Source organism: Triplophysa dalaica, chromosome 1 (assembly GCF_015846415.1).
Source record: "Triplophysa dalaica isolate WHDGS20190420 chromosome 1, ASM1584641v1, whole genome shotgun sequence".
NCBI lineage: Eukaryota > Metazoa > Chordata > Actinopteri > Cypriniformes > Nemacheilidae > Triplophysa > Triplophysa dalaica.
In genome coordinates, this window is record NC_079542.1 from 33828333 (window position 1) to 33855992 (window position 27660).

General features: G+C 36.4%; 2 protein-coding genes across 3 annotated transcripts; both read left to right on the plus strand.

Annotated features, from left to right (window-relative positions):
- The first annotated feature begins 51 nt into the window (after positions 1-51).
- Positions 52-9818, plus strand: lins1 (lines homolog 1). Of its 2 annotated transcripts, none has more exons than XM_056738104.1 (7): positions 52-449; positions 927-1255; positions 1493-1582; positions 1719-1851; positions 2435-3004; positions 6746-6923; positions 9096-9818. In XM_056738104.1, exons 2-7 carry the CDS (start codon positions 959-961, stop codon positions 9685-9687), a joined length of 1860 nt encoding a protein of 619 aa, XP_056594082.1. In that variant the 5' UTR covers positions 52-449; positions 927-958; the 3' UTR covers positions 9688-9818. The 2 variants fall into 2 exon arrangements, with proteins under 2 accessions (XP_056594082.1, XP_056594004.1); XM_056738026.1 differs by having other exon boundaries at positions 53-449; positions 2435-3013.
- A 2875-nt stretch (positions 9819-12693) lies between these two features.
- cers3a (ceramide synthase 3a) lies at positions 12694-26733 on the plus strand. Its single transcript, XM_056738718.1, has 11 exons — positions 12694-12934; positions 16339-16522; positions 16645-16762; positions 18141-18259; positions 19812-19869; positions 20501-20551; positions 20991-21083; positions 21251-21379; positions 21665-21771; positions 22179-22332; positions 25548-26733. Exons 2-11 carry the CDS (start codon positions 16350-16352, stop codon positions 25689-25691), a joined length of 1146 nt encoding a protein of 381 aa, XP_056594696.1. The 5' UTR covers positions 12694-12934; positions 16339-16349; the 3' UTR covers positions 25692-26733.
- Positions 26734-27660: the final 927 nt, after the last annotated feature.

Here is a 27660-nt window from a genome sequence, read left to right on the forward strand (position 1 = left end):
ACGCTGCAGGAAAACACCTGCCGGGTTCCGTCGTTTTGCGACAACGCTGAATGTTTCACGGCAAATAGTGCTACATGCGGTTTGTAACGCGCGTTTTACTCTTATGATATGAAATTGAAACGCTCGACGTTGGAAATGCACATCAAGAGTTTTCTGTAGGAACTTCAGGGAGTCATTATGTTGTTTTTGGGGTCATTTTTAGATCTCTAATTGTGATTTAATTCAGCGTCGGCTGTTATTGGACACTAGTATAAAGATTGTATGTGTTAAATTGCAAAAGCCGTACACATCTGATGCCTTATTTTCTATTTTACAGATTATTTGTAATTCATTTCTTGAAATGTGGATTTTGCATCTACATAGTGTGATGGGTTGTGTAATGCAGTACAGTCCAGATTTGCAATTATTTTATTATTTGCAGACTTAACGTCACACATGAACACTGTTGGGTAAGTCATTATTTGCTAATAACATTTTTTTGTGTTTAAATGACTAATTTACACTGTATGCATGATTCATTACCGGTTCATCAACAATTTAGTATAATTAAACTAGTTTCCTATGAGATTACTCTTTACTTATGTACTTCAATTACTTATGATTCATTTGCATAACGTTACATCATTTCAGAAAGGAAAGTTAATGATGCAATTAGTAATTCATGTGTTGTAGTTACATTACTGATAACACACCTTTTATATTTTTTATATTTTAATCTATTGAAATGAAATTATACGTATAACAAACTGTGAACTTTACTGTGTATTTTCAGTTCAATTTTAACACGATTCTTAACATTTCTAAAGGAGACCTGAATAAATGTAAAATATAAATACAATATTTTTTAAAACAGAATTGTTGTAAGTATATATAGTATGAAATGCAAGTACAACCAACCATAACTCTAAATCCATTACAACCCACAGTGCCGGTGAATGACCGACTGTCTGTCTTCTGGATGCAGATCTCGCACATCATGAATGCTTCAGGTTTGGATTTTCAAACCCTGTTCAGTCTGTTAAATGCAGGAGCTTCTCCCAGTGTGAGCAGTGAAGACCTCGCCAGCAGGATTTCATCTCATCTCAGTCCTCAAACAGCCGGATCTGTCACAGATACAGAAGCGATTTGCTTGTGTCTGACTCTTTCTGAAAGAATCACTGCCAGACTGTCATCACAGAGTCTGCCACAAGATGTCAGCGTATACTATGAAGCCGTTATGGGAAGTCTGTGTGAAATCAATCTAATGGAAAAGCTGGTATGTTACACGTCTTGTTTTATAGGTGCATCACAAATGCCTGTCACAACACAAAACAAGTGCATTCTGCTTAATGTCATGGCAATTGAGATGCTCTGCTTTTAGATGAAAAACATACAAACGTTACATATGTATTTCACATATACGGAGTCATTTTTTGTATGCAATTTATACATTTGGGAAAAAATTGTACAATTAAGCCCAGTTTATGCTGGTGTATCTGCTTGTTTGATGCAGATCTCCTTCCTCGACTGTCAGGACCAACTGGTGTCACATTTATCTGCCAAGTGTATGTCAACCTATGTGATCAGTGACGTTTGCATGACTGTAAGTATATGTCAATTATTCAGAGATTCATTTTACAGCATTCCTTCCATACATTTCACATCTATAACACTTTAAGGTCTCATCTCATGATAAATAAATTAGTGTCTTTTAACATGTTTGCAATTGTTGGTTGTAGGGAAGCATCTGCTCACTTTGGAGACACAAATGTGCTGACGTGTTTCACCGATCAGATCCCGGTAATGAACTGGATTCATGTCTGTGGTCTGTCACTGCTGTGATTAAAGGACTGCTGAGAGGAAAGAAAAACGGTACCTTCACAGAAATATATATCAATCGGCTTAACACGTTTACACAAAGTTTGTCGTTCACATCATTGTTTATATTGGATTGCATGTAGTGTGAAAATACAGGTGTTTATAACGTGAAATCTACAATAGGAGGTCCAGAATTGTAAGGTTTCTGCAGGCATCATGTAGGAATTTTTGTGAGGGGATACAACTTCCAATTGACAACATTCAAGGTTTAATTGAACTTGCGCACTGAAAATATGATATGTTCACATAGAATGAAACATAACAAAGGAAATTAGTTCACCCAAAATTAAATATTATAATAAAAATGTGTCCAAAATATCATATTAATCTTATAAGGGTTAACAAAAGTAAAAAAGTGTCTTTTTTACATGTGACGTAAGCTAACCGCAAAAAAGTAACATGAAAACAGTTTATTGTTACTACGCAGATGGTTTATTCAATAATAACTGTTATTAAAATGACAAAAGTGACATGTGTATAGTAAACTCTAGAGATGTGTGAAACAGGCCGTATAATTCACACATAGCTGCTCTATGTCTCTGTGAATAAATAACATTCAGTGTTTTTTTCCCCACAGATGTTTTGATGAAGCTTGTCGCCGCATTAGATGCATCTCTCTCTTGCTTATACACCAGGGTCCTTTCTCAAGCCTCAATGAAACCTCACGAAGCAGAAATGACGAAGCTCAACAGAACCATGTGTGCTTTCTTTGACCTCCTTGAAGTCCTGAGCGCCGTTCGGATGAGATGCGGGATCTGTTCGTCTGTTCAGAGAACAGTTTTTGTCGAGTCTCGGGCGCTCCTGGATGTTGTGAGGTGTGATGCGGAGTATTTCGTGAAGAAGCGAGCGTTACTTCTTCTGAAGAGAACTCTTGTGCGGCGAGCCGGAGAGGACTGGGCGTTGGGTGACGTGCAGTGTGTGTCACGTGAGAATGAAGGGCTGAATGAAGACCTGGGGGTTATGGCGGATGTTGTGTTACAGGAAGTGAAGGCCGGTTGGCTTCAGGACGTCCCTGTGAAGGATCAGCCCAGTTTTTTTGGCGGGAACTGTGACGTGGGAGACAGTGGAATGCGGAAAGATGGCGTGATGCTCAGAGCCTTGAGCTTGATTCTGCTGAAGTCACTAGAAATAAACATTCAGTCACCTGGTGAGAGAGGTAACTTTTTTGCTGTTGCGTTTTGTCATAATAGAAGGGGATTGTTCATTGAAAAATCCCAAAGTTAAAGGAAAGATATATTGGGTTAGGGCAGTGGTTCTTAGGGATGCACCGAAAGAAAAATTCTTGGCCGAAACCGAAAACCGAAAAAGAGGAAACCAAGGCCGAAAGCCGAAAACCGAAACACCGAAAGAAATTTGGCCAATTATTAGTACCCTTGCATTTATGGCTATTACTGTGTACTAACTTTACTAAAATCAAGGCATTGCAATTGCATAATTAAAGTTTCAAAGAATAAATCAATTAAAAAGTATGCAAATATTTATTTAGCACATTGCAACAACGCACAGTATAAAATAAAATTCAACTAAGATGTTTAACTTGACCCCACTCATGTGTATATTAAATAATAATGTACAGGGTACTGGCCTGCTGAAAAGTTGTACAATTAAATGTTCTCTCATGAAAACAAAGTGCATTTAGGTCAAGTGCATTTTACATTTTTACATTTTACACACTACTACAAGAAAGTCTATTCAGAACAAGTGCAACTGCTTAAGATACAACAATATTTTCTCTGTAGGCCTTCAACATAATAGTGTATCAAAACAAAGACTGCCATAGCCCATGTGTTAACTGTAGAACTTTAACAACAACAAATGCACCAAGAATTGCAGATGTGCAAAGTTGATAATAAGTAGCGTAAGAATAGAATAACCAATTTATTCTGTCGTCTGAAGCGCTATGATGTTCAGGAACGGAATTTGGAGAAAAACGTGTTTAAAGTTAAGTTAATAAAAGCCCAACAGTCCAATATCACAAGTAAAAACACTTTACAGTGGTAAGAGACTTACTCTAATAACAATTTAGTAAAAAAAAACATTTCCTAGTGTTGAAGTCTATAAAAATACTGTACAAAACCGTTGGAATAAAACGAAAGTAAGGAAAATGGTGCAGCGCACACTTAAAGAACGAGAGCTCTGCCATTATCACAACACGAGGAAACATTACGGACAACAACTAATAAGCAGTGAAGCAAGTTTTAAGTTGTTTATCATGTGCATAGTGTCTGGACTTTTGATCATCTCTTGTATGTTTTGCGATCGCGGTCCGGCTCGCGTGAGCAGTGGAGCGGGCATAACTCCTGGTGCTGTATAATGAGAGCTCTGTCATCTCACGAAAACATTGTATAAAAACACTTTGCATGCCATAGTTTACACAGGACTGGCGGGAAATGTGCATTAATACTTCTTCATTCTTCATGTTATGTGGTTTACTTTGATAGGTGAACTGTCTTTCCCGCGTCCCAGCGCGACACCCGACGGGTTTTCCCAAATCGCATCACATGTCTAGTCTGTCAAATGACAACGACACGTAGATCGCTTCGCGACCATATCCCGCTGAAGGGAAACGGGTGTTTACAAATTGCCCTCATTGTAATCTGCCAGAATGACGGTAAAAAAAATCTGTCAATGACAAAGAATCTTTGGGATCACGTGACCTCTGGTTCACACACGTAAAGGAATATTGGTCGCACTCTAGAGCCCTTGAGGGTGCAAGCAGTTTAGGAGACGCTTTAGTGCTGCGATTAAAGGAATAACGTCCGCTACAGATGCATCAAAGGAGCGGTATCTGTTTGTGTCATCACAACATTTCGGCCGTACAGTTTCGGTGATAAAAGTCTTTCGGCCGAAAACCGAAAATGCACTTTTGGGCCATTTTCGGCCGAAAATTTTCGGTGGCCGAATATTCGGTGCATCCCTAGTGGTTCTCAACCTTTATTGGGCCAGCGCCCCCTATCCATTATTTAGGTCCCTTACCGCCCCCCACAAAAATAATGGGCTAAACTTCTTCATGATAATAATAACAATAATAATACATTATTTGTTATTGTAATATACATTTTATAATTATTATTATTATATTATAATATATACATTTAAAACGCATGTCACTAAATTGGCATCCTCTGTAATCTCAATAAATGTGTATTTGATTGTCTCGTGAATTACTAAGAAAAAATCAATCCTGAAAGTCAAATGACATATTTGAGTGGCTAGTTGGAATATTAACATACTTTCCCAATGAGGAAGAACAGTTTGAAGTAGAATGTTTTAACTTCAATACTCTCCTAAATGCATAATAATACCTAAAGAGCTGCTTATATTCTCTTCACCTAGTTGTGTAATTGTGTGTAAGTTTATAGGCCTAAATGTGTGTGCCTGTGTGCTTCCATCAGAGGTATAATGCAAAGTTTGTCATTAATAATTTGTCATCATAATTAGGCAAATCAAACAATTCAATCTTCTTGCAAGAATAAACACTTATTACTATGTAGAAATTATTGGATTTCTTTATTTTATAATCTTGAAACAGTCCGAACAGTGTACATTTTGGGCTCAGATATGATGATGATTATATATGTAGAGAATTAATATCCTACTCAAAGAGGATCACAATATATTAAAGTTTCTGCATAAACATTTCTACATGATAGGCCTAAATAGAGTTAAATGTAATTAAATGCTTTCATTAGAGTGGAAGTGAATATAATTATTTACAAATTTTATACTTACAAATAACTATTTCATGCGAAATTCTGTTCATGCAAACTCAACTGTTCTATAATGTGTAATGAAAGGTACAGATGTTACCCACAGTAAATGGAGAAATTTGTTGGTAAAATTTTTAAGTTTAAACCGCCCCTGCAGTCAGCTGACCTCATGACACAGCTCTCACGTGACAGAGGCGCCAATCCCCAATTTTATATGATACTACATCAATGTTTTTTGGTGTGTTTGGTGCACTGCACATATCTATTGGCATATGAAATCAAAGTCCCGCGAGAATGATTCAAACGCTCAGGGACCACTATGTTAAAAGTAAAGTTCGAGAACACATTACTTTTAAAAACTTGCTCGCATTGCTCTGGGAAAGTTAAACCCTCCAGCATCCTACACGAGGTTGTCGAACACCCAGCAGAAACACAAATCCGTAGCAAAGTTTATACAAACACATACATTACTAGCAGAACATTTACACGCGTCTCTTACATTACAGGAGGAACTGCATTCAGTCATAGAGAATGCCATTTTGTGTTCATGCTATCTGTTATCCCTGATTTCGTAACGTTTCAGAACAGCTCATAGTTGCCTTATTCATGTTCTACCACAAAGAGAGATTACCCATTTCATTTCTTCGACTCTCCATGGCCTTTAACTGGACTGTTTGAAGTGTTTGTTTCACACGCGATGTGCCGAAGCCTCAGCTGTCCCTCTTTCCTGTAGAGGTCCAAACGTTTTGTACAGTCAAGGTGGTGCTTGCATCTATGGGAGAATACAAATGAATTGATATGTTCTTAAATATTTGGTTAAAGCCAACGCGGCTGCCGCTAAAAACTGTGTCCGAGATAAAGAGGCAGGAACACGCAGTGGGGATCACGTGGTGCGTGTGGTCCAAAACATTCATGGTTAGATTAAAACCACAGTTTGTGCCCTGGCTGCTCCTGATGCAGATCGTAATCTTTTGCAGTTAAATGTTTAAACTTGTGTTGCCTGGATATGTGGTGCAAACCTCAAAGAACACCTGAACGCCCCTCTTTCAAAGATCTTGCTTTGGGTTTGGGCATTTGCCATTTAGATTTTTATGTATTTTTCACATGAAATGCAAACGTGCAGGACATCATACGGTGACGTATCCTTTGATAACACACTTCTTTCTCTCTGTCTTTAGAGAACATCGATGTCCAGCTGTATTTATCAGAGCTGATGTCGTTTCTGCGGCGTCACGGGTCTCTGATGTCACCGGACACTCACAGCTGCACATGGGTGACTTCTGTGTTTGCTGAACAAGATGATGATGTGATCGAATCCTCCAAAGCTCTGATTCTCCTGTACTTACATCACAAACGGTTTGTCCTTTACTTGTGTTTTTCAATTTTTTTTTTACCCAACTTCGTGTTCCTCCAGATGTATATGAATTCCAATTTCTGTCGACGTAGAATATATAGCAGCAGTAAAAATTAAGAGACCATTCCACATTTGTATTTTAAATCCACATTTTTATTTTTACAAAATGTGATGAGACAAATTAGAAACAAACTTATATTGTTTCACAAATGCTGCAATTTCATTTTAAAATAATATATATTTTATGTCAAACAACAAAACTAAACTGCAATTTTGAAACAAATTTCAAATTAAATAAAAGAAATACAAATGTCACTTTTAAATAAACAAAAGAGGTTTTCTTGTATTTTTAAGAAATATCAGCATAGCCACGTTTTCAAGTTTGGCATAAACACACCGGCCCCTGCTGTTCAAAACATGTACTGGGATTCAAATACCTCAACCAGCTTGAATCGTCACATGTTATAATCAATTTTCAACAGGATCACCGTGAATCGTTACATCTCTACAGCATTGTGACAGGCACATGAAAACTGTGATAAAAATCCAGGTTTAAAAAATAGTTTTTTAACTTTCCTAAATACACATAGAAATATGACTTTCGTGTTGCTTGTTACTTGTTTTCTTTGCTATATTTGAGGTCTGAAAAAACACAGCACTTTTTCTGTTATTTTCACCCGTTGTTCCAGTCTTCATTTACTGCAAATAAATGCAAATGAAACAATATTTTTATTTGAGATTTGGGAGAAATATTGTTAGTTCATAGAATCGTCATTTTATTTAAACAAAACTATAAATAAATAGTAAATTCAGAAAAGGGAAAATAATTTTAAAAAGGCTCTTTTGATTTTCTTTTGTCTTCAGAAGCTAAACTATACGTTTATGAGAGAAAACCATGTACATTTTGAGCATATTTACAGAAAATGGGCTTTAATGTAAACAAGCTAAATTAAAATAACAAGCACACGTTAGCTTAAAGAGCGTTGAAACACTAAACAACATTTATTTAGATGTCTCAAAGTCGACAATGTTTGCAACTCAAAGTTATAAAAGTAGAATTTAATTTCTAGCTCTTTAGTGCTGTTTTTGCCTTCCCGGTTTAAAATCCTCATGTGGCCAACGTCAAAGGATGTGACGTTTCGGTGTCTCATTATTATTCATGAGACTATTTTCTTGACCAATGAGAAGACATTTCTACTAATTATACATGACAGCGCCTCGTGATTGGAGCGACCGTCTCCCATGCCGGAACTGTCGGCGGTTTTTAACGCCTCTTCTTCTCACAGTGTTCACATCCATTCTAACTGCATTCTTCAAAAGCTTCAGTGAGGAAGAATGTAGCTGAAAGGGGAGGTTTCGTGACACTTTAAATGGGTTTTGTGTCTTATGTCATCATGACATGTTAAGAACATTTTGGGATCTATATGTGTATTTAAAGTGATGGATAGTTGATGTGATGGAAACCTGACACAAGTTTATAAACTCCTTTGAATTGTTTCAATTGTTTCTGTAACTTTTGCCTCTCTACACTGAAAAAAAGTGTTTCAGCTGCCTTCAACTTTTAAGTTAAATCAAATTAGTCAATTGAACTTATTTATAATGAACTGACTTGATATATAATGAAACTCCAACTATATTTTTTAAGTCAGTTCAATATAATTGAATATAATATTAATACATTCAGTTATAGTTGAATTGACTCATAAAGCTAATTTTATTTAAATTAAGTGTAATGAAGCTGTTTAACTGAAGTTTTGTTTTACAGTGTATCAGATTAGTTGGCGAACTTATCTTAACATAAAAAATCAGAAGCGAAAGCTCACATTATAAAGCAGTATTATACGTTTACCGTTGTGAATCGGGGTACGTTTTGAACCCTGATATTTATACACACTTGCTCAATAACAAATTTTTGTTCGTTTTTGAACCAAATTGCATCTTAATGTCTAAAAAACACAATAGAGAGGTTTGGGCAGGTAAATGATAAACTTGTTTCAAATGTAACGAAATTCGTTGGAAGTTCAACTATTAAACTTATTTAACATCAACTAAAGAATCTGCCTGAAGGCATGGTGTCATTTACCACACCCTGATAATCCTGCATTTGATGTTTGATAGCATCTGAAACATTTCAGCAATGTTAAGTTAATGCTCTGTGTGATTTATCTTCACAGTCTGAGTTCCTCGGTTCCTGTTTGCCCTTGGGGATGTAACCCCCACTGTCATTTCATCAGCTTTCTTTGCTCCATCTCCTTCGACCACACCGTGCTGCTCGACTTTCTCATCTCCACGGAAACCTGTTTTCTGGAGTACTGCGTCCGCTACCTGAAGCTCCTCCGTGACGACTGGACGGGGTTTTGCATCTCTTGTCAGGTTGAAGATGGGAACGCTTCCTCCTCGGATACATCTGAAACAGCTCAGACGGACGTATCTGCCTTCTCAAGACCTTCAACAGGAAGTGATGTGACAGCTAGCCCAGTTCTACGATTGGTCGATTATGGAAGTTCAGAAGAATCTGAGGAGGAAGAGAGCGGTTTTGACCATCACACGAACAGAAACGTCAGGAATAGCCAGGGAGATTTTGGTAGGACAGAAGTGGAAAGCACAGATGTGTCTGAATGTCTGTTTTATAAAGTTCTTGTGTGTCTTGAGGAGCTGAAGATGGCAATAACTCGATTGCACAACAGGGGTTTATTTCCATACAACCCTGCCTCGCTGTTAAAACTCTTAAACAATGTAGAGGTGAAGAAGAGCCTGGTTGGTTAGCTTAGACTGGCTTCCCCAAACATTAAAAGATCACACAATGCCCAAACATGAATATTAATGTGACACGTTCGCTACCCCATAACTTAATGTTGTTGTATTATTTTGCTATTAAAATGAATCTGCAAAAATCATTCATGTGCACTACATACGTTACATAACAAATGATCTTTTATTATCTTTTAAATGATCTTAAAATATATTTTTTGCCTTAGGGTTAAAGCTCAGTGTAATTGCCAACCTTCACGTCTTCAAAAGCTGTTCAAATGTTTCACATTTTTAAGTGCATTTCTGAAAACTTGATTATGCAAAACATTTGTTGCGGGAAGGAGCGATGACACATTATTGACCTCAGGTGATGCACCTCAGTCTAGCACGTCTACTTTTTCGCAACTTTCAACTGTATGCGGATATAAAGTTTTATATATGATAAAGTTTTATAATATATGAATATTTTATGAAGCACACCTTTGCGTCAAAGCAGTTGGATGACAATGTGGCTTTTGGAATTCTGGTTCCCTGGATATATGACGAGTCCCTTCACGGCAAAATTGTTTTTATTTCTTACGAAGCATTTTTCTTCTTTTAACTTTTCTTAAATCAAGATACATTCACTTGATAGGGAAACCGAAGATATTTAGTGTTGTTCTGGTAAAGCAAATGAAGTTTATCTTTAAAACAAACAGAAAAATCTGGCAGTGATATAACAAAACTAAATTTAAAGAATTTAGTTTTACCTCTTACGAGTGCTTAACACCATGTCTACACTGGACGCGGTGCGATATGACATGACAAAAGACAATCAAATGCATTAGAACCAATTATATTTTTTTCTTTTTTCCACACTGAATGCGGTGCGACGTGACAATCTTAAGTGTTATTTGGGGTCGTGTCAGTCAGTGTAGACACGGCATAAATCAAGTTAATTTTTCTTGTTTTTTTCATCTTAAACTTGCTTAATTACTTTTTTCTCTCGCAAAACAAGACTAAAGGTTTAATGGTGGGTTCAGACCAAACGTGAACAATCATTATTTAAAAAAAGTGAGTTTTGCAGGAGTGACGCGATCTGATAAATCTTTTCAACCTTTGCTGAATAAGAGATTGATGGGAGTTCACGACAATCGCATCGCCCGATTCGTGCCATTCACACTTTGCATCTTTCCATTGAATTTGTATGTAATTTACTCCCGCCAAATGCTTAATACGCGCTTGTTGTAAACGCCCTATTAAATGGACAGTTCATCCAAAAAGGAAGACAACCTTATTTGGATATTATAATTTATATCACATTTTATAAAAAAAAAGCATTTTCTTCAATGCTTGTGAACATCATTCAATAGATTTATTCTTGTGGATCTCTTATTCTATGCTTTATAAAACATGCAGGTTTTTTCCACAGACTGGTTAGTCAATCTTAAAGAGATTAGGCCCAACACACAACAACATTATCATTCAAATGACTAAGGGAGTCAGTTTGCATTGAAATGTCCAGAATGCACGACTATACATGTTGCCAAAGGCTTTTCAAAGTGAAGAGCATCAGTACTGCAGATCACATTCTTTCCATGATTTGACATGAAATGAAACTTTTATCTATTTAATAAAAAAAATCTTTAATTTTAGATGATAATAACCAGGTGTTTTGCAATTTCCTTAACCAGTTACACAATTAAAATGTAATAATGATGTAATCTCAAATATAGATTGATCCTTTGTATGTAAACAAACCACTATTGTTCATTACTCAAATTGGTTTGATATCCGAGGTCTAAAACCTGTAGTGTGATATTTTTGCACCATGTATATAATTGATGCCTTGAATTGTGTGACGGTTTGTCAAAGAGAGGTGAGCTTTTTATTCTAGAGTTTGAAGGACGGGTGTGAGCCGTATTTAGAGATCATAATATCAAGATTTAGTACAGACTCTTTTCATTTAGGTCAGTAAGACATCCCTTGGGTTACACTCTAGCATTGTGATGGCACGGTTTGAAAGTTGACTAGTACTTCCTTTAGAAACTTTTAATTTATTGGCATTTTGTGACTGAGCTAAAAACTTTAATAATAATAATATAAAAATAATAATTCAAATGTTACATAATAACTTGCAATGTAACGCATGCAATTTAAAACTCCAATAGATTAATTTTCTTTTCTTGTAAAATAATAGCAATTTTAAAAATTACAAGTAGGAATTACCACAATTTTTCTGCAAAGCACTGTATATCATTTAAAAAAAAAACATTTGCAGTAGATTCGCAGTAAGGTGGCTCCTCCCCCCTTTAAAACAGCCAATAGTGTTTAACCTCAATGTCTGGAATGTGATGAGAAGCTGAAGGATGATGTCATCAACATTACTGAGCCATACTGACAAAAGTAAGAGACTAAGTTTTGAATGTTTATATATTTTAAATGTGAATTTTGTGAGTAAATTCATATACGCTAGTTTACAGATATCCACATATTGTCAAAAAAATAAATAAAAAACTACCTTAAATGCCATCTTCCAATCAGACTTTCCCCAGAATTCATCCAATTCCTTTGTCCGACATAAGTACGGGTTCATTTGGATTGAGGGTAAAGATGATATGTGGTGAACATGAATTTGTTGTGCGCTGTCAATTTTTCACCGGTTTTTATTTTGCATGTTAATTCAATTTTAATTCAATTACCAGAGATGTTTTTATAATATAAATTAAGCCCATGTGTTTCATTCTAATATTCACAGTGTAGATGTCAAAGTCTATAAGAACCCACGTTCTGTTCGCCAGTGCGTGGGATGTGAAATTATGAAGCGAAACCGGTTCAGATCCACCGCTATAAATAATTAAAGGTGTCTCCTAAATTCCAAAAAGGTGCATGTAGAGACACAACAGTGGAATGTGGGAAACCTGACACTCCTTGTATATTCAGCCATTGAGTTTAGCACCGCCGTGTGCCTCTTTTCTCTTTACCTGTCTGTCTGCATCCACGGCTCTATTGTGTTCACAAACTATCTCGCATCTCTGTCAGTCCAAGAATGCAAATGAGTTTACTCTTCAGTTTGAGGTGTTCCTCTGTGAAAGGTAAGGAGGGTTGGAAGGGAGGGGACAGCCCGTCAATTTCTTCTAAGCTGGGTGTGACCAAAAACTATTTTAAACAAAGAGCATTCCTGTGTGCCTGTGCCACGGCACTGCTGTCATGTTGTCACTTTTCCACTGCGGCCGACACAACGTGGAGTGATTCACCTGAACCGACGCTGAACCGCTCAGAGGTGAGGCTCTTACTTTGCTCTGTTTTTGTGACCTTAAAGACATCAGCGCTGAGTTCACCAGATTTAAAAAAAATCTTGAATGACATTGAGACTCAAACGTTTTTTTCTTTTTAAACCCATGAGAATGAGATTTGGAAAGTTGTGTACATGTTTTGAAAGCGTGTGAATTTAACACCATGACGGGACACAAGGCTTCTTCTAATGCTAAGTTCACACCAAACGCGAATTAAGCGATTTGCGCGATTAAATTACGTACAAAGTCAATGCAAAGATGCATATGCGAGTCAATGAATATACAGTATTTGTCAGATCGCGTCACTCAAGCGGAAATAACTAACTTTCCCAGCAAGGAATAAAGAGTGTGGAACGTGTTTGGTGTGAACCCAGCAAATTGGGATTGTTGCGTGATGCTGAACATGTTAAATTATAATGTGTTCTAATGCACCTCGTCGAGTCTAGGAATGTAGTAGGGCTTTGTTGTCATAGTATATTGAATTGAATTAGTTTGAGATTTTCAGAAATGACATGGTACTCAAGGTCTCTTCTTTGCAGTGATCTGTTTGTGTTTTATCTAATCTGATGGTGCTGAAGTCTTACATAGAATGAACACATCTAAATGCATTCGCAAGATTCCACACCTGCTTTATTTAAGACCTTTTGATCACTTAAGTCCTTGTGTGGTGGTCTGAAAGATGACTGTCAAAGTAGAGGATGTAAACCTTATACTCTTGAACTTTACTTCTATCAGAATGACACAATCTCTTTACGTATGTCAAACTATTTGGCATTTCAACACGTTTTGGGTGCATAAAGTTCATCAGATCTTGTGTTGTTGTTATCAGGAATGCTTAACGTGAGATGATGTGTGGGTTTGTGATAGCTGAGAGAGTCTGTCGGTTGAAGGGACGGGTGATAATACACTTCCATGTGACGTGTACACGTGGAGCCTGCCGTGTTTACTCAGTGTCTTGTTTAAACAGAATCGCAGCTCTTTGTTGAACTCGCTTGACGGTGGGCTGCTCATTTTCTTTGCTCGTATAACAGACATTGAGAAAGAGCACAAATAGTTCTGCAAATGTACGATGGGTCAGATTAGGGTACAATCAAAAATCATAGTTGACTCATTTTATATACTGTATTCTAAAACGGAAGAAATAAAAGTTCACTTTCTAGTATTATTATTTAGTTTCAAAAAGAACATTACAGTCAACCTTTTCTTTCTTAAAGTATACTGAAAATTCTTTCATTATTTCTTCACACTCATGTGATTTCAAACCTGTTTGACTTTCTTTCTTCTTCAGAAGACATAAGAAGATTTTGAAGAATGTTGATAATCTTCAACAACATTGACCCCTTTGACTTCCATTGTAGTACCACAAAACCACCGAGACATTTATCGAAATATCTTCTTTTTGTCTTTTCCACTGAAGAAAGAGTCGATACAGGTTTTTAAGGGTAAATGACAGATTTTTCATCGATCCCATAACGAAACCAATTGTTGAGCTGTCAAACCATTCATTGCGATTCTTTGCATTCAGAATAAAAGTTTGTGTTTACATAATAAATGTCAGTGTACTGTGCATATTCATTTTGTATTCATAAACACATACATGTGCACGTTTATTAAATGCTTATTCATTTTCATATTTTATATATTCGTAAATATGTGCATATATGTGTATGTTTTTTAAATACAAATCTAATATGCACATCACAGAGACATTTATTATGTAAACACAAACTTTTATAGATGCATTTATCGCCAATTAATGGTGTATTGGTGATGGCCTTTCGATACAGTACATATCACGATAGAGAAGTTACATTTCTATACCATACTGTACATAATTGCAATACTTTACAAATACAAAATTAAAAAAAAAAAAGAGCTGAAAATACAAATTGCTGTGGACCACCTGGGGTATTTTTTTACATCCCACCAATAGAATCCATCGCTTACCAGTAGACACCATTACAGATTCAATTAAAACAAATATAATTTCCATTGCAACCATTAAATGTTCAGTTTGACAGCGTTAATGTCAGTTTGTGCATTCGATTGTATTTTAGAAGATGGAATATTAATGAATGGCAGTTATTGATTGACAGCGGAGCACAAGGAAAGAGTCACTTTCAGTCTTGTGTTACCCACAGCAACACTCTCATTGTCCGTCAATTAAAAAATAAACTCAGATTTTTCTCCACATCACAATGGACACGTTTCATACATGCTCTGAACACCCATTATTAAAATCAAAGTGCACCCCCGCGTTGGCTCTGGAAAATCTAATATTTTAGGAACTTTTTAAGAGTGTATTTATAGAGACAGTATTTTTATTCGATGATGACATGTACCTGTTGGACTGTTCGACACACAGGCTTGTGGTTTTGCCTCAGGTCAGCATCGCCCCCATTTCACATTGTTTTAGGTAGCAGCAAAGCTGTTTTTCCAGCAACAAGTATGAAGAGCTGTCATAAATACAACACAGGCTATTCAATCAGTGTTATTGATCAACCTTCTCTTTTGTGTTTGTTGTTGAAGAGTCTTTCAATACAATGTTGGCACGTGTGTCAAGTGTAAATGCATACAACATAGCTGTCAAATATTAAGCGTGAAAATAATCGTTTTCATGTCAGAACCCCACAGCCTGATTTCATTGGGACTGATTAAAAAAACTGCGTTTTAATTCAGGTTTGCTTTGAAAATCAAATGAAGCAAAATGAATTGAATCGTAGAATAAGACGTAACAAATAGACATCAAACCAGTCATACTTGTATTCACAGATTAGGAGTCGCTTACGTAAACACTTTGCATGCTAAATAAGATGACAAAATATTCATTGATGTTATTTTGCAAATACCCCACCGGTTGTGAAACGATGATTGTTATTTTATTATATCCTGAATTTGATGAGTTTTCCATAAAGGCTTCAAATAAATCTCTTTTGGAACTTCAAACAATACAACAAACGTTTTTGTGTGTGTGTAGATGTGTGCTAAAACTGATCTTCATTACAATAAGTGACTTAAAACATTTGTTGTGCACTTTTTAACAAGTCAATAAAATCTTTATGCATGACAGGGAATTTATAACTATTTCAAGAGTTTGCCAATTTGTATTCAATCATACGACGGTTAGGAAGGTTGATTATTGCTTTATTTGTCATTATTATTTTTGAACAATTCACACTGTACGGACTTAGATGAATTAGCCTTTCAAATAGTTTTAAATTGCTGGAGACCTGAGTTGCTAAATAGTGTCTCGCAAACAAAGCAAACTTTCTTTCATCAGGGTCTGCTGCTTCAATGAACAAAATCATAAATGCTTATCTCTGTTGGTTGATTATGTTGACATGAGCAGGCTTATCTTAACAATGAGAGACATCTTGTCTTCTCTCCACAGAGATCGGCAGGATGAGTGGGACGTTTAGCGAGTGGTTCTGGTGGGACCGCCTCTGGCTGCCGGGCAACCTGACATGGGCGGATCTTGAGGACAATGATGAGTTCATCTCCGCTAAACCATCCCACCTCTACGTCACCGTACCTTTAGCCTTAATCTTCCTCGTAGTCAGATACCTCTTTGAAAGGTGAGTCTCTGATATTTTATCGCAGGAAGTAAAAATTCACATAAGGGGCGATTTCAAAGCCCAGAAGATCTAGTTTCTAATCGCTGATTTGTGGGTTATTGATTGGTTTGTGATTTCTGCAGGTTAATAGCGACACCGGTTGCAGCCTTTCTTGGGGTGACAGAGAAGACCAGACGTAAAGTGGAGCACAATGCTATTCTAGAGCGCTCCTTTACCACAAACACAAAAAACCCAGGACAGGTAACGCGTAACATTCTCAGACTCGACTACATCCAACACAGTCTCACGGGAATTTGTGAAATTGTCACGAATCGTAAAATATATTCATTCGTGTGCATCAACACAAATTTCCCCCTTTTTTTGTGTCAGTCAGCATGCAATTTTTGCGAGTCTTTCCATCAAAATTACTTTAATACTTTTGATATCACAAGTTCGATATCTTTCAAACGTATAGATATATATATATAACGCAATCTGATGGGAATTCATACCTATTTTACAAGGTGGCTCATTCGTCTGAATTCCTATTTCCTACAATCTTATTTGTATGTTTTGACTTTTCCCCTGTGACAATAGGCTTAGGGTAGACATTTATCATTGCTTTGCCACCTTGATAAACTAGCATTTTTAGCTAAATTAGCTTTTGTGCCTGTGATTTTGCCACTTCTTTTGATATCAGGTTAGAAATATATAAATGTACATACACACACACACTCAGTGTATTAAAAAATTGTCATGCTGGTGACACGAAAGAAAAGAGGAAATTTGTGTTGAAGAACACAAATGAATAGATTACAGTTTGTGACAATTTCACGAATTCCCATGAGACTGCTACATCACACAAACTGTAGCATATATCTAAACACTTCATACATTCAAGATTCATCAGATAATGATAATACACTTTAATGTCTGTCGTGTTTGCTGCATTTGCTATTTTCATAAGATTTTATTTTATATGCTTTCTTATTAAATATTAGTAGTAACAGTAATATTACTGCAAGTAGTAATAATAGTAGCTGTAGTCAGATACACATGAATGAAAGTCTTAAAGGCACAACATGTAAGATTTTGTTTTAAATTGTCAATGAAAAAAAACACAAGTACAGTCTTATACACTTTGTTCATTTGTATTTGGATGTTTCCAACCATGTTTAAATCCAGAGAGTTAAGTCATTTTATCCAGTGTCACGTCCCTTTTCATAAGGGATGCAGCGAAATGAAAATTCTTGGCCGAATAAAAATGAAGCACTTGGCCGGAGGCCCAATATCGAACATATTTCTTCCATGTATTTAGCCAATTTGTTTCGCTATGGCATAAACTGAGTGGTCAAAATGCAGGAGGGGCATGAAACTGCACCCTTTTATTCAACCACTTGTTTAGGAAAATGAGTCAAATTGTGTAGTTTTTGTAAAATTCATTAAACATTACCAAGGATGTTACACTTTTGTTTCAATTTCCCATAATTCTGAAGCCTTCATCAGAAAAAATGGTACTTTGAAGATATGAGATGATTGATGGTTGTGATATTTTATGGCATGTCAGTAAATGGATGTAGTTTACAGCATATGTGCATTAGATACTGACCGTGCCTCTCTCACCCTTCTGTTCCTATAGGCGGAGATAGACGGACTGTCTAAAAAATGCAGCTGGTCAAGCATGAAAGTGGAGCGCTGGTTCAGGAGGAGACGGAACCAGGACCGGCCTGGAGTGCTTAAAAAATTCAGAGAGGCCAGGTACAACCACACACCACTCACAAATCCTGCTCATTCAGACTGCACAAGAACAACATTGTTTGTTGGACATTAAATGCTTGACTTTGATTGATTCACGTCTTTTCGCTAACAACCTGAAAGTCATGGCTTTGTTCCAAAAAACATAGAAACTCAACACACGTCATAGATTGTAATGTAAGCGTGCTATAAACAAATGAAATTCATAGTAATTTTCAATAATTCACAAGTCAGTTTTTTTCGGTAATGTTTACTCAACGGTATAATTGACCATTGTAACTTCCTATATAACTGAGCTCATGTCCGTCATGACACCTTATGAAAGCGGTATAAATAATCTTTCTATTGATGTATGAGTTGTTAGAATAGGACGATATCTGGCTGAGAAACAACCGTTTAAAACTCAGGGATCTGAGAGTGCAAAAAAATCTAAATATTGAGAAAATGTTGTTTGGAGTTGTGAATCAGGGGCGCTGTGGCAGGCCATCCACTCACAAAAATAAAGTTTTGATATAGTTATCATAGGAAGTTCACAAAATATCTTCATGGAACATGATCTTTACTTCATATCCTAATAATTTTTTGGATAAATTTAAATTTTGCCCCATACAATGTATTTTTAGCTTTTCCAAAAACTAGACCTGTGCTTTTGTGATCAAGGGTCACATATATATTTATTTGGCATAAAAGGGCCTTCAGATGATGTCGATGAAGTTAACCTCTTCATTCTGATAACTGGTTTGAGATTTTAATGCGACTGCAAGGCTATGTATGTACGTTTATGCACAGAGAGAATATGGCAGAAAATGTGATAATGTGAACACGGTTCTGCTTCAGTGAAGCTCAACAGAGCGCAACGGTGACCAATCCATTTTTCAGCTGCCTTGGTTCGTGAAGTAGGTTTTCCACTTCCTCAGTTGGGATTTAAAATCATTTTTCAATAAAGAGTTATAAACTGTGAATTAAACCCGTCACCTTAGAGATCCACACCGTCGCAAACTTAAAAGACATACAAGACGTCATCTACAGTATTTAAGTATTACATTTTCAGAGCTGAAAATCGATTTCTCTATGGAATAAATTAACTTGATTTTTACATCAGGGGCCTGTTGCATAAACATAGCTGCTCAGTTAAGACTTTGTCTTAAGAACTAGTCTCACTGACAGCAGATAGTTAGGACTAGTCAGTCTTACTTTTTAGATTTTAACTACACCAATCTATCTTTTTTATGTGACTGACTTAAAGAGCAGTTTTGAAGAAAAAAATGGGATGACTAACTTGTAAGACTAGTCTAAGCGGTTTGTGCAACCGGCCCCAGGAACCTGTCCCCACTTGATACAAAAGAACAAGGGTTTTGTGGCAAAGATCATGTCACAATAGACCAAAAAACTGTCAGAAAAATCAAAGCTCACTGCAGTAATTAACAGCTAGTGCTAATAATTCATGGTTCAGTCCTTAACTTCTGAAATGGTCACTTGGACCCGATATTGGTGTTTTGATCTTTGCATTTTATCACTGATCGCATGACCTTTGCTCTTGGTTCACTCTCTTTAGTTGGCGATTGGCCTTCTACCTGGGGTCATTTATCAGTGGGATTATAGCGCTTCATGATGTGAGTATATTCTCTTTTCCCCAACTGTGGTCATTGAAACGGAGCTGTGATAGAGGGAGAAATACGTCCCCTTTTTGCTGCGTATGGCCTATAAAGGAATGAAACCAAAGCACGATACATAAAGACTTTACATGCATGTGATGTCAAGAAAGTTGTTAGCATGCTGCTAAGCAAACAATGTAACTAACTGTAATGAACATAAAACATAGCACACATATAATGTCAGATAGCACAGGTACGTCTGTAATACGTCTGCTAAAGATCAAACATCTTACAGACATCTATATAATGTCTGACAGAAAACGTCTCAGAGACGTATTGCAGATGAGCAATCAATTAAAATACGTCTCGCAGGCTTTAAAAAGACGTCTCCAAGATGTATGTTTGCTATTGGTGTTGCACTTAATATATTGTATTGTATTAAATTACAAACTCAATCACTTTTTGGGATTGCATAAAACATGTAAAGTAAAGCTACCTTGTTTTCTAACATAAGAACGGTCTGAAGTTTCATTCGCCAGACAAAGTCAGACAATGAAGTTGAATGTTGATACCGAGACACTGTTACAGTTTCTTTGTCTCTATGTAATGACTGAAATGATGTTGACATGCATTTTTAAATCTTTTACAGAAACCCTGGTTTTATGATTTGCGAAAAATATGGATTGGCTATCCCAAACAGGTGTGTTCTCAGAACTTTGTATTCGTTCCACAGACTATGCATTATACAGCACTACTTTATTAACTTTGCCCCGACCCTGGTAAAAGTTTGACGTAATGTTCAAATTTACAGCACCACTGATAAATAATTCTGATAAGGCTCACGCTGGTTCCAATTCAAACATGACCATATTTAGAAGAACAACCACTTTTTCAGCTGGATCCCTTTACGCTTGTTATCCGAGTTCCAGGTTGTAATTCGGAGAACAATGATGTCATGTTGATTGGCCCCCAAAACATAAAATTTCCAACAAGAGCTTAATAAAGTTCACGCTCCCAAACTCCTGCTGCGCCCAAACCCAGTAAATGTAATCAAATTCACATTGAGCTTTAGATCAATCGAAGAGTTTTTCCATTGGAACATTTTAATGGCGGTAATCCCTTGTTTTTTGTTTCTACAGTCTTTGTTGGACTCTCAGTACTGGTATTATGTTTTGGTGATTAGTTTCTATTTGTCGCTAGTGCTCAGCATCACCTTTGATGTCAAGCGAAAGGTGAGTGTCCTACGATCAAGCTATATTTGCATTATTACGTCATGCCATAACAATAGTAATGTCAGTAAATAAAGTAACAGCATTTTTCTCATCTACATCTATGTGTTCTGAAAAACGTATCAGCTGGAGATTATTACAGAAATGTATTTGCTTTGTTTTTATATCAGGACTTCAGAGAGCAGATCATCCACCATTGGGCCACATTGACACTCTTAGCTTTCTCCTGGTGTGGGAATTACATCCGAATCGGGACAATCGTTTTGCTTATTCATGATGCCTCTGACATCCTTTTGGAGGTAAATCATTTTTGGGTTCCTTATTTTTGATTGACAGGAAATTTAGAGGGGAAAGGGGATTGATCCTATATGAACAACGTAGCCACAACTCTTTGTTACACACCAAAGAGTTTCGTTAGATTTGACAGGTATGCTAGCGTATAGAGAACCTTTTAAACCTGTCCATGAGCGTCAAAGTTGTTTAGATCAAGTCGCTATAAAGCAGTGTAAATCGATCAAGTGATTGATCTTCTCATTGAATGTTGTATTGTGTAGGTGCATCGTAACGTTTTTACTTTTACACAGTCTGCCAAGATCTTCAACTACGCAAAGTGGGAAAGATTCTGCAATGGCATCTTTGTCGTATTTGCTTTCGTTTTCATGGTGACACGAATCATATTCTTTCCATTTTGGTAAGTGTCATGTTTGAACATGTATGGCGCTGCGACAGAGCTGTCGCAATAAACAGGTATTGACATTAACAGCGTCATTATTGATATTGTGTTAACATACGATAATATCGTAAATAATTTTGCACCAGTATCTGGTTGACACTCAAGGTACCGTTTAACACAACGTTTTTACAACAACCCAGTATTTGTCGGAGAATCATTGGCCAGAAAAATATTATGAATTTGTCTTATAGCAGTACTATTTTTTTCCAAACAGATATTGTGATAATATTCTTTAAAATATAAAATTATTTTTGGCCACGAAAATTGAAAATCTGATATTGTGACAGTCCTACTTGAAAATCATGACAAACCATCATAGATGTAGTTTAAAGTATGTATAGTAACAGTTTGTGTGTGTATTGCAGGATCATTCACTGCACGTGGGTCTATCCAAACGAACATTACGTTCCATTTTTTGGATATTACTTTTTTAACGCCGTGCTCGTCATTCTTCTACTGCTGCACATATTCTGGTGGTGTCTGATCCTGCGCATGGTGAAGAAGTTCCTCTTCGGAAGTGTAAGTCCCTCCGTACTAACTTTTCTTGAATATTTGCTCTGCGTATTTTGTAAAATGCATGTCTCGTGTACATAGGGTTGTCTGTTGTCTTGCAATAGATTTATTCCCTTTTGGATCGTAGCCTATAACTCAACTCCATGGATAAAACGAATAGCGCATGGAAATTAATAGTTTGACGTTAGCATGTTGCTAAGCTAATGGTGCGACTCTTTAAAAAAAGTGCAGTGCAAATAAAAACATGAAATACATAGATGACAGTAATAGGGTTGTGATTTGCGTTTCATGTTGACATTTGTCCAGGGTTAAACTTAGTGCAAAATATCTTCAATACTTGCTATTCCGTGCAAATTTCAGGAACAGATGGTCTCAACCACATCTCGAACCGTTAAATAAAAAAATGCATGAGGAGTGTGTGTAACCTGGAGGCCACATCTAACAAATACCATTACCACCGATACCTCACCGCCTTCGGTTAACTTTCAATCACAACTCGGCTGACAGGCATGAGAAAAATCATTTCTTTCGTAATAAATCGAATTTCTAAAGGGGTATGAAAAAGAGTTAGAACTGATATTTTAACTATTCTGTCACTTGCTCCACTTTCTCGGATTGTCTTAGCAGGAAACTGTACACTTTACCGTTGCAGCAATGTTGTTTTTGGCATACTGGGAGCTGGAGTTTCAGTTGCTTTTATGAATGTATTGCATCATCTCCCACTTTTCCAGTGTAGTTAATCATGTTATGCTGGTTATACCGGTGTGGACAAGATACACCCTGAAAACACCTTTGTCTTTGTCTTCACGCCGCCTGTATTCACGAAGCGCTGGGTGGGCGGTAACAGACGCTAAAGTTCATTTGGTTTTGGGTGATAATTCATGTTTTTTTTATGAAAACCTTTCAAATTGACTTTATTTGGGCTTGACCAATGAACAAATATCATTCTCTTTTCCGAAAAAGAAAACATTTTATTGTAAGTACGGGCTACCTGGATAGATATTCATCATGAACTGTTGCATTTTATGATGGAAAATAATAGTTTATATTACTTGCAATGCACACCAAAATGATTGAAGGACCTTGTAATGGTGTCTGTATTATAAAAGGGCCTCTGCTTGAAAAGAGATTCTGTACCTGCAGATTCTTTCTAAACAGAATGACGGCCAAGGGTTGCCAGATTGAAAACTCTTGATTTAGGCTGTGTTCAGACTTCTTGGCTGCAGCTCAGAGCGTCTTTAGAGGTCGAAAAAAGTTTAACTTTCTGAAAAAAAAAATGTCCTACGTCAATCCTTTTCCATGGCTAACCATTGACAGAGACCTGCCATTTCCATAACAACATTGGTCGAGAAGACTTGAGATCAAAAAAATAAAATGCCAACCGAAATGACCGTCGGAGCATAGTATTGTATAAATTTAAGTTTAATTTCCACTTTCAATAACTTCTGATTGCATTTCTTCCGAAAAAATTGTGTTGTAGTTTTATGTGATTAGTTATTGCACATACACACTCTGTTTAAAAGCTGCCTATCTGTTTCTCTGGGCTGCCTTCGTGCTCAGACACTGCCTCCGAAGTCAATATTTTCAAATTTCCCAGTTCGGCCATGAGAGGCAGCTTTTAATATCAGGTAGTTTAAACATGCTTGGACAAATAAGAATGTTGGTTATATTTTGTTAAGAAGCATGGCTACTTCTGTTGCTCGGCATTTAAATTAGGGGCTTAACTCTTTCACCGCCATTGACGAGTTATCTCGTCAATAAAAAAAAAACGCTTCCACGCCAAAGACGAGTCATTACGGCAATCAGTGTTTGTGGTGTTTTACAGCAGGTGGCGCTATTACACACCTTTGGGAAAAAGTACAGAATCCCAGAACCTAGAACTTATATGTTTTAGCGTTTTTTAATGATTGTTCTGAGTGTATTCTGGGCAGAATCTTTGACAAAAAACATGAGTTATCACTGCTGTTTAATCAAAATGATGCATTTTCGAAGAAACCTACCCACATTTAAAGAGTAATAAAAAATGAACAGATGAAGATAGAATTCGGTTTATTTTGTTTAAAAGCTGAGACTGATCCTTCATTTGACATCTTGTATGTCCATATATTCTTTACAGAACATTTACTGTGAGCCATTTAAGTTGGGTGAAAATATTGAAAAACGCTGGCGTAAGGTTGGCAAATTTTTTTTTAAAGAGGCTGGCGGCGAATGAGTTAAAGATCTGAAAAGATCCACTGAAGTGCTTTGAAATGAAACTTTGTCCAATGCTTTGATGTACTGTTATTTCCACTCACACTCACAGCCTAAACTGTATTTTACCGTATTTTACTTTACCGATTTTTCACGTATAATTGTAATCAAATTACAGAACAAAATCATGTTATTTTACTGTACATAAGTCCTACTGGTTCGTTTGGCAAAAAGTTTGGTTCCTAAATGAGATAACTTTATATATATTTTTTATTGTGCATTCCAATTAATATAAAACAAACTGCAGTTGGTTTGTTTTCATTTAATGCATAATAACAAAAAATACAGCTAACTAACACAATTAAATACAATAAAAACATAATAAAAAAACATGAGTTTTGAAACTGTAATTATAAAATATAATAATCTCATTTTGGAACCAAACTCTTCATATACAGCCGAAGATAGAATCAAAAGACCCCTCCATATTTGTATTATTTCTAGATTTATTGTGATCATTCCAACAAATTGTGAATTTCAACAAAATCAAACTTCAGGACAGGAGTGACAAAGTCATCCAACAGCAATGTAAAGACTGACAGTATGACAAGACCCCAAATACTATGATAATAATCTAAATTTTTAGAAATTTTCCTAAAACATTTAGAAATATAACTGTTATGTTGCTTGAAAGTAAATCTGAACTTTTCTTTGCAGCATTTGAGATTTTAAATAAAAACCTGTTTCTCCAATTTTCATTTTCTGAAAAAAATTTAAATAGAAACAATATTTTTATTTGAATTTTTAGCGAAAAATTGTTAGTAGTTTATTCATACTAACCCCCCAAAACACGTGACTTTTGTTATTTTTATTATAAAACTTTATTTGCATCTACATAGTAAGATAAACACTTGATTAACTGCATAGCGACGCCCTGGCAACGAGCCACAACATGGCATCAATGTTGGAACGGATTTGCTTGTATTTTATTTTTAACTTCCCCTTCTCTGTTTCCCACAATGCACCTGCAGCTGTTAACCGAAGACGAGAGAAGCGACAATGAAGAGGATGAGGGTGAAGATGAAGATGGAGAAACCCTTTCGACAGAGGGAAAAGATGGACACGTGAAAGTCACAAATGGTGGACGAGAAGGAGGCGTGGCTAAACGTCATTGACGCTTCTTGTCCTCGAGACTTCCTGAAGAAAACGTGGACGACTTTGAATTGCACTCAGGGATGCATGGAGCTTTGACTTCCACCCTGGGGTGTTAGACAAACAGACTCGCTGACAGTAAAACACGCTTTTAATTTATTGCCACATAGAGAATATGCCAGAGAGCTGTCAAAACAAATTGCATCCTTTCATAACTCAAAAAAAGGGAAAAAAAAGAAAACAGCTTTTCCTCTTCAGTGGAGATGAGGCTTTATGTGTCTTGGCCACTTTTCTGCAGCCAAACTTTTATACGTAACTAATAACAGTGTTCGCTATGGCACGGGATTACACGGATAAGTGCAGTAAAAGCACCAACCTGAAAAAAATAGTCTTGCTAAGTTTCATAGATTCCTCGCTGTTGAAGCTCAGGGTTCACGTCACACCAACTGCTCTCGTCTTTCACGGGCCGTTTGCCATAGTGTCGTGTCGTGAAGTGCTAATGCAGTGAAATCTAGAGCCGGTGACTTGATCTTTCACCTTATACTGTCTTTCTTAAACTGTCGTTCTGCGTCACAGGTAGATTCTCATTCCACACTTTTAAAGGGAGAGGCAAAAATGGTTTAGTCACCAAAAGTAAAAGAGGAGATCCGCTTACAGCAAGCTTTGCAATGGATGCGTCCAGTATTGACAGCTTCGGGAACATTTAGGTTTGATGTGTCTGATACAAACAGGGTGTTATAGATTTTAGCTTATTGTGTGTGTGTGTGTCTGTGTGTGTGTATAACAAACTAACGTACATATGTGAAGAATATTGAATGTATATTGGGAATGTTTCAAATGTTTAATGACACTTTATGAACGTGAAATCGCTGGTTTGACATTGATATCCGTCTGTGACTGATAAATGTATGAGTGAATGAATTTGATCAGAGAAAACATTGAACAGTGCATTTTAGAGAGACTCACAAATGAGCAAATATGGCTTTGAGAATTGTTGTCCAATAAATGAAGTGTGTGAAGGATATATTTTTTGGATTTTGTTCTAATAAAAAATTTTATCCAATATTTTGTCGTTATCAGGCTGTTGGTTTCTCAATAGTTTAGGTGTGTCCATACAATTTCACATTTTAAATGACAACGGTTCCTCTCAATATTTGGTTTAAAGAATGCAAAAATTTGAAGTTGGAAAGAAAAGCTCGGCTTTTAAGATGCTTTGCTTATGAAGAGATTTTAAACCTGCACAGTTGGATTTGAGGTTTAAACAATGGATGCTTAAAGGCATTACATCACACTGCTCAATCTCAGACAATACAGGTTTAGAAAGTTTTTCTACATTTTACTGACACCTACAATTTAGACAAACAGGACTTCAACAGATATTTACAACTTAGAAATCATTTTGAGAGAAATAAAGTAAGAAACTGAACCAAAGCTTATGAATATCTTTACTGATGCATATAAGGGTATTACTCACAATAAACCTTTATCAAGAATATACTTGAGTATACAATCCTCCAAGAATCATTCCACCCTTTATATTAAAGAGAAATGGGAGAAAGAAGCAAACATAACCCTGACAGAAGATGATTGGGTAAAGATTTGTAAAAACGGTCAATGGAGAGAATTCGCATGGAAAAACATTATTAGGTTTTTTTTCATCGTTGGTTAGATATAGTCACAGAAATAGAATCAATATTGGGTTTTGAGATTGACCACAGCTTTGACATCATCTATTTAGGAAATATACCAAATAAATTAACAATATACAAGCTAAAACTAGGAAATGGCTGAATTAAGAACCACCAACAAAAACAGAAAGAATAACAACTGTAAGTGATATACTGTATGTGATATGGAGAAACTGACAAGACTAAGTAGGGATAAATTTAACGGGAACTGGTCAAAATGGTTTTTACACAGAATGAATGATGTCACGTGAAGACAAAGAATTTCGAAACAATTGGTTGTGGTTGTTTTTTTCCAAAACACTCA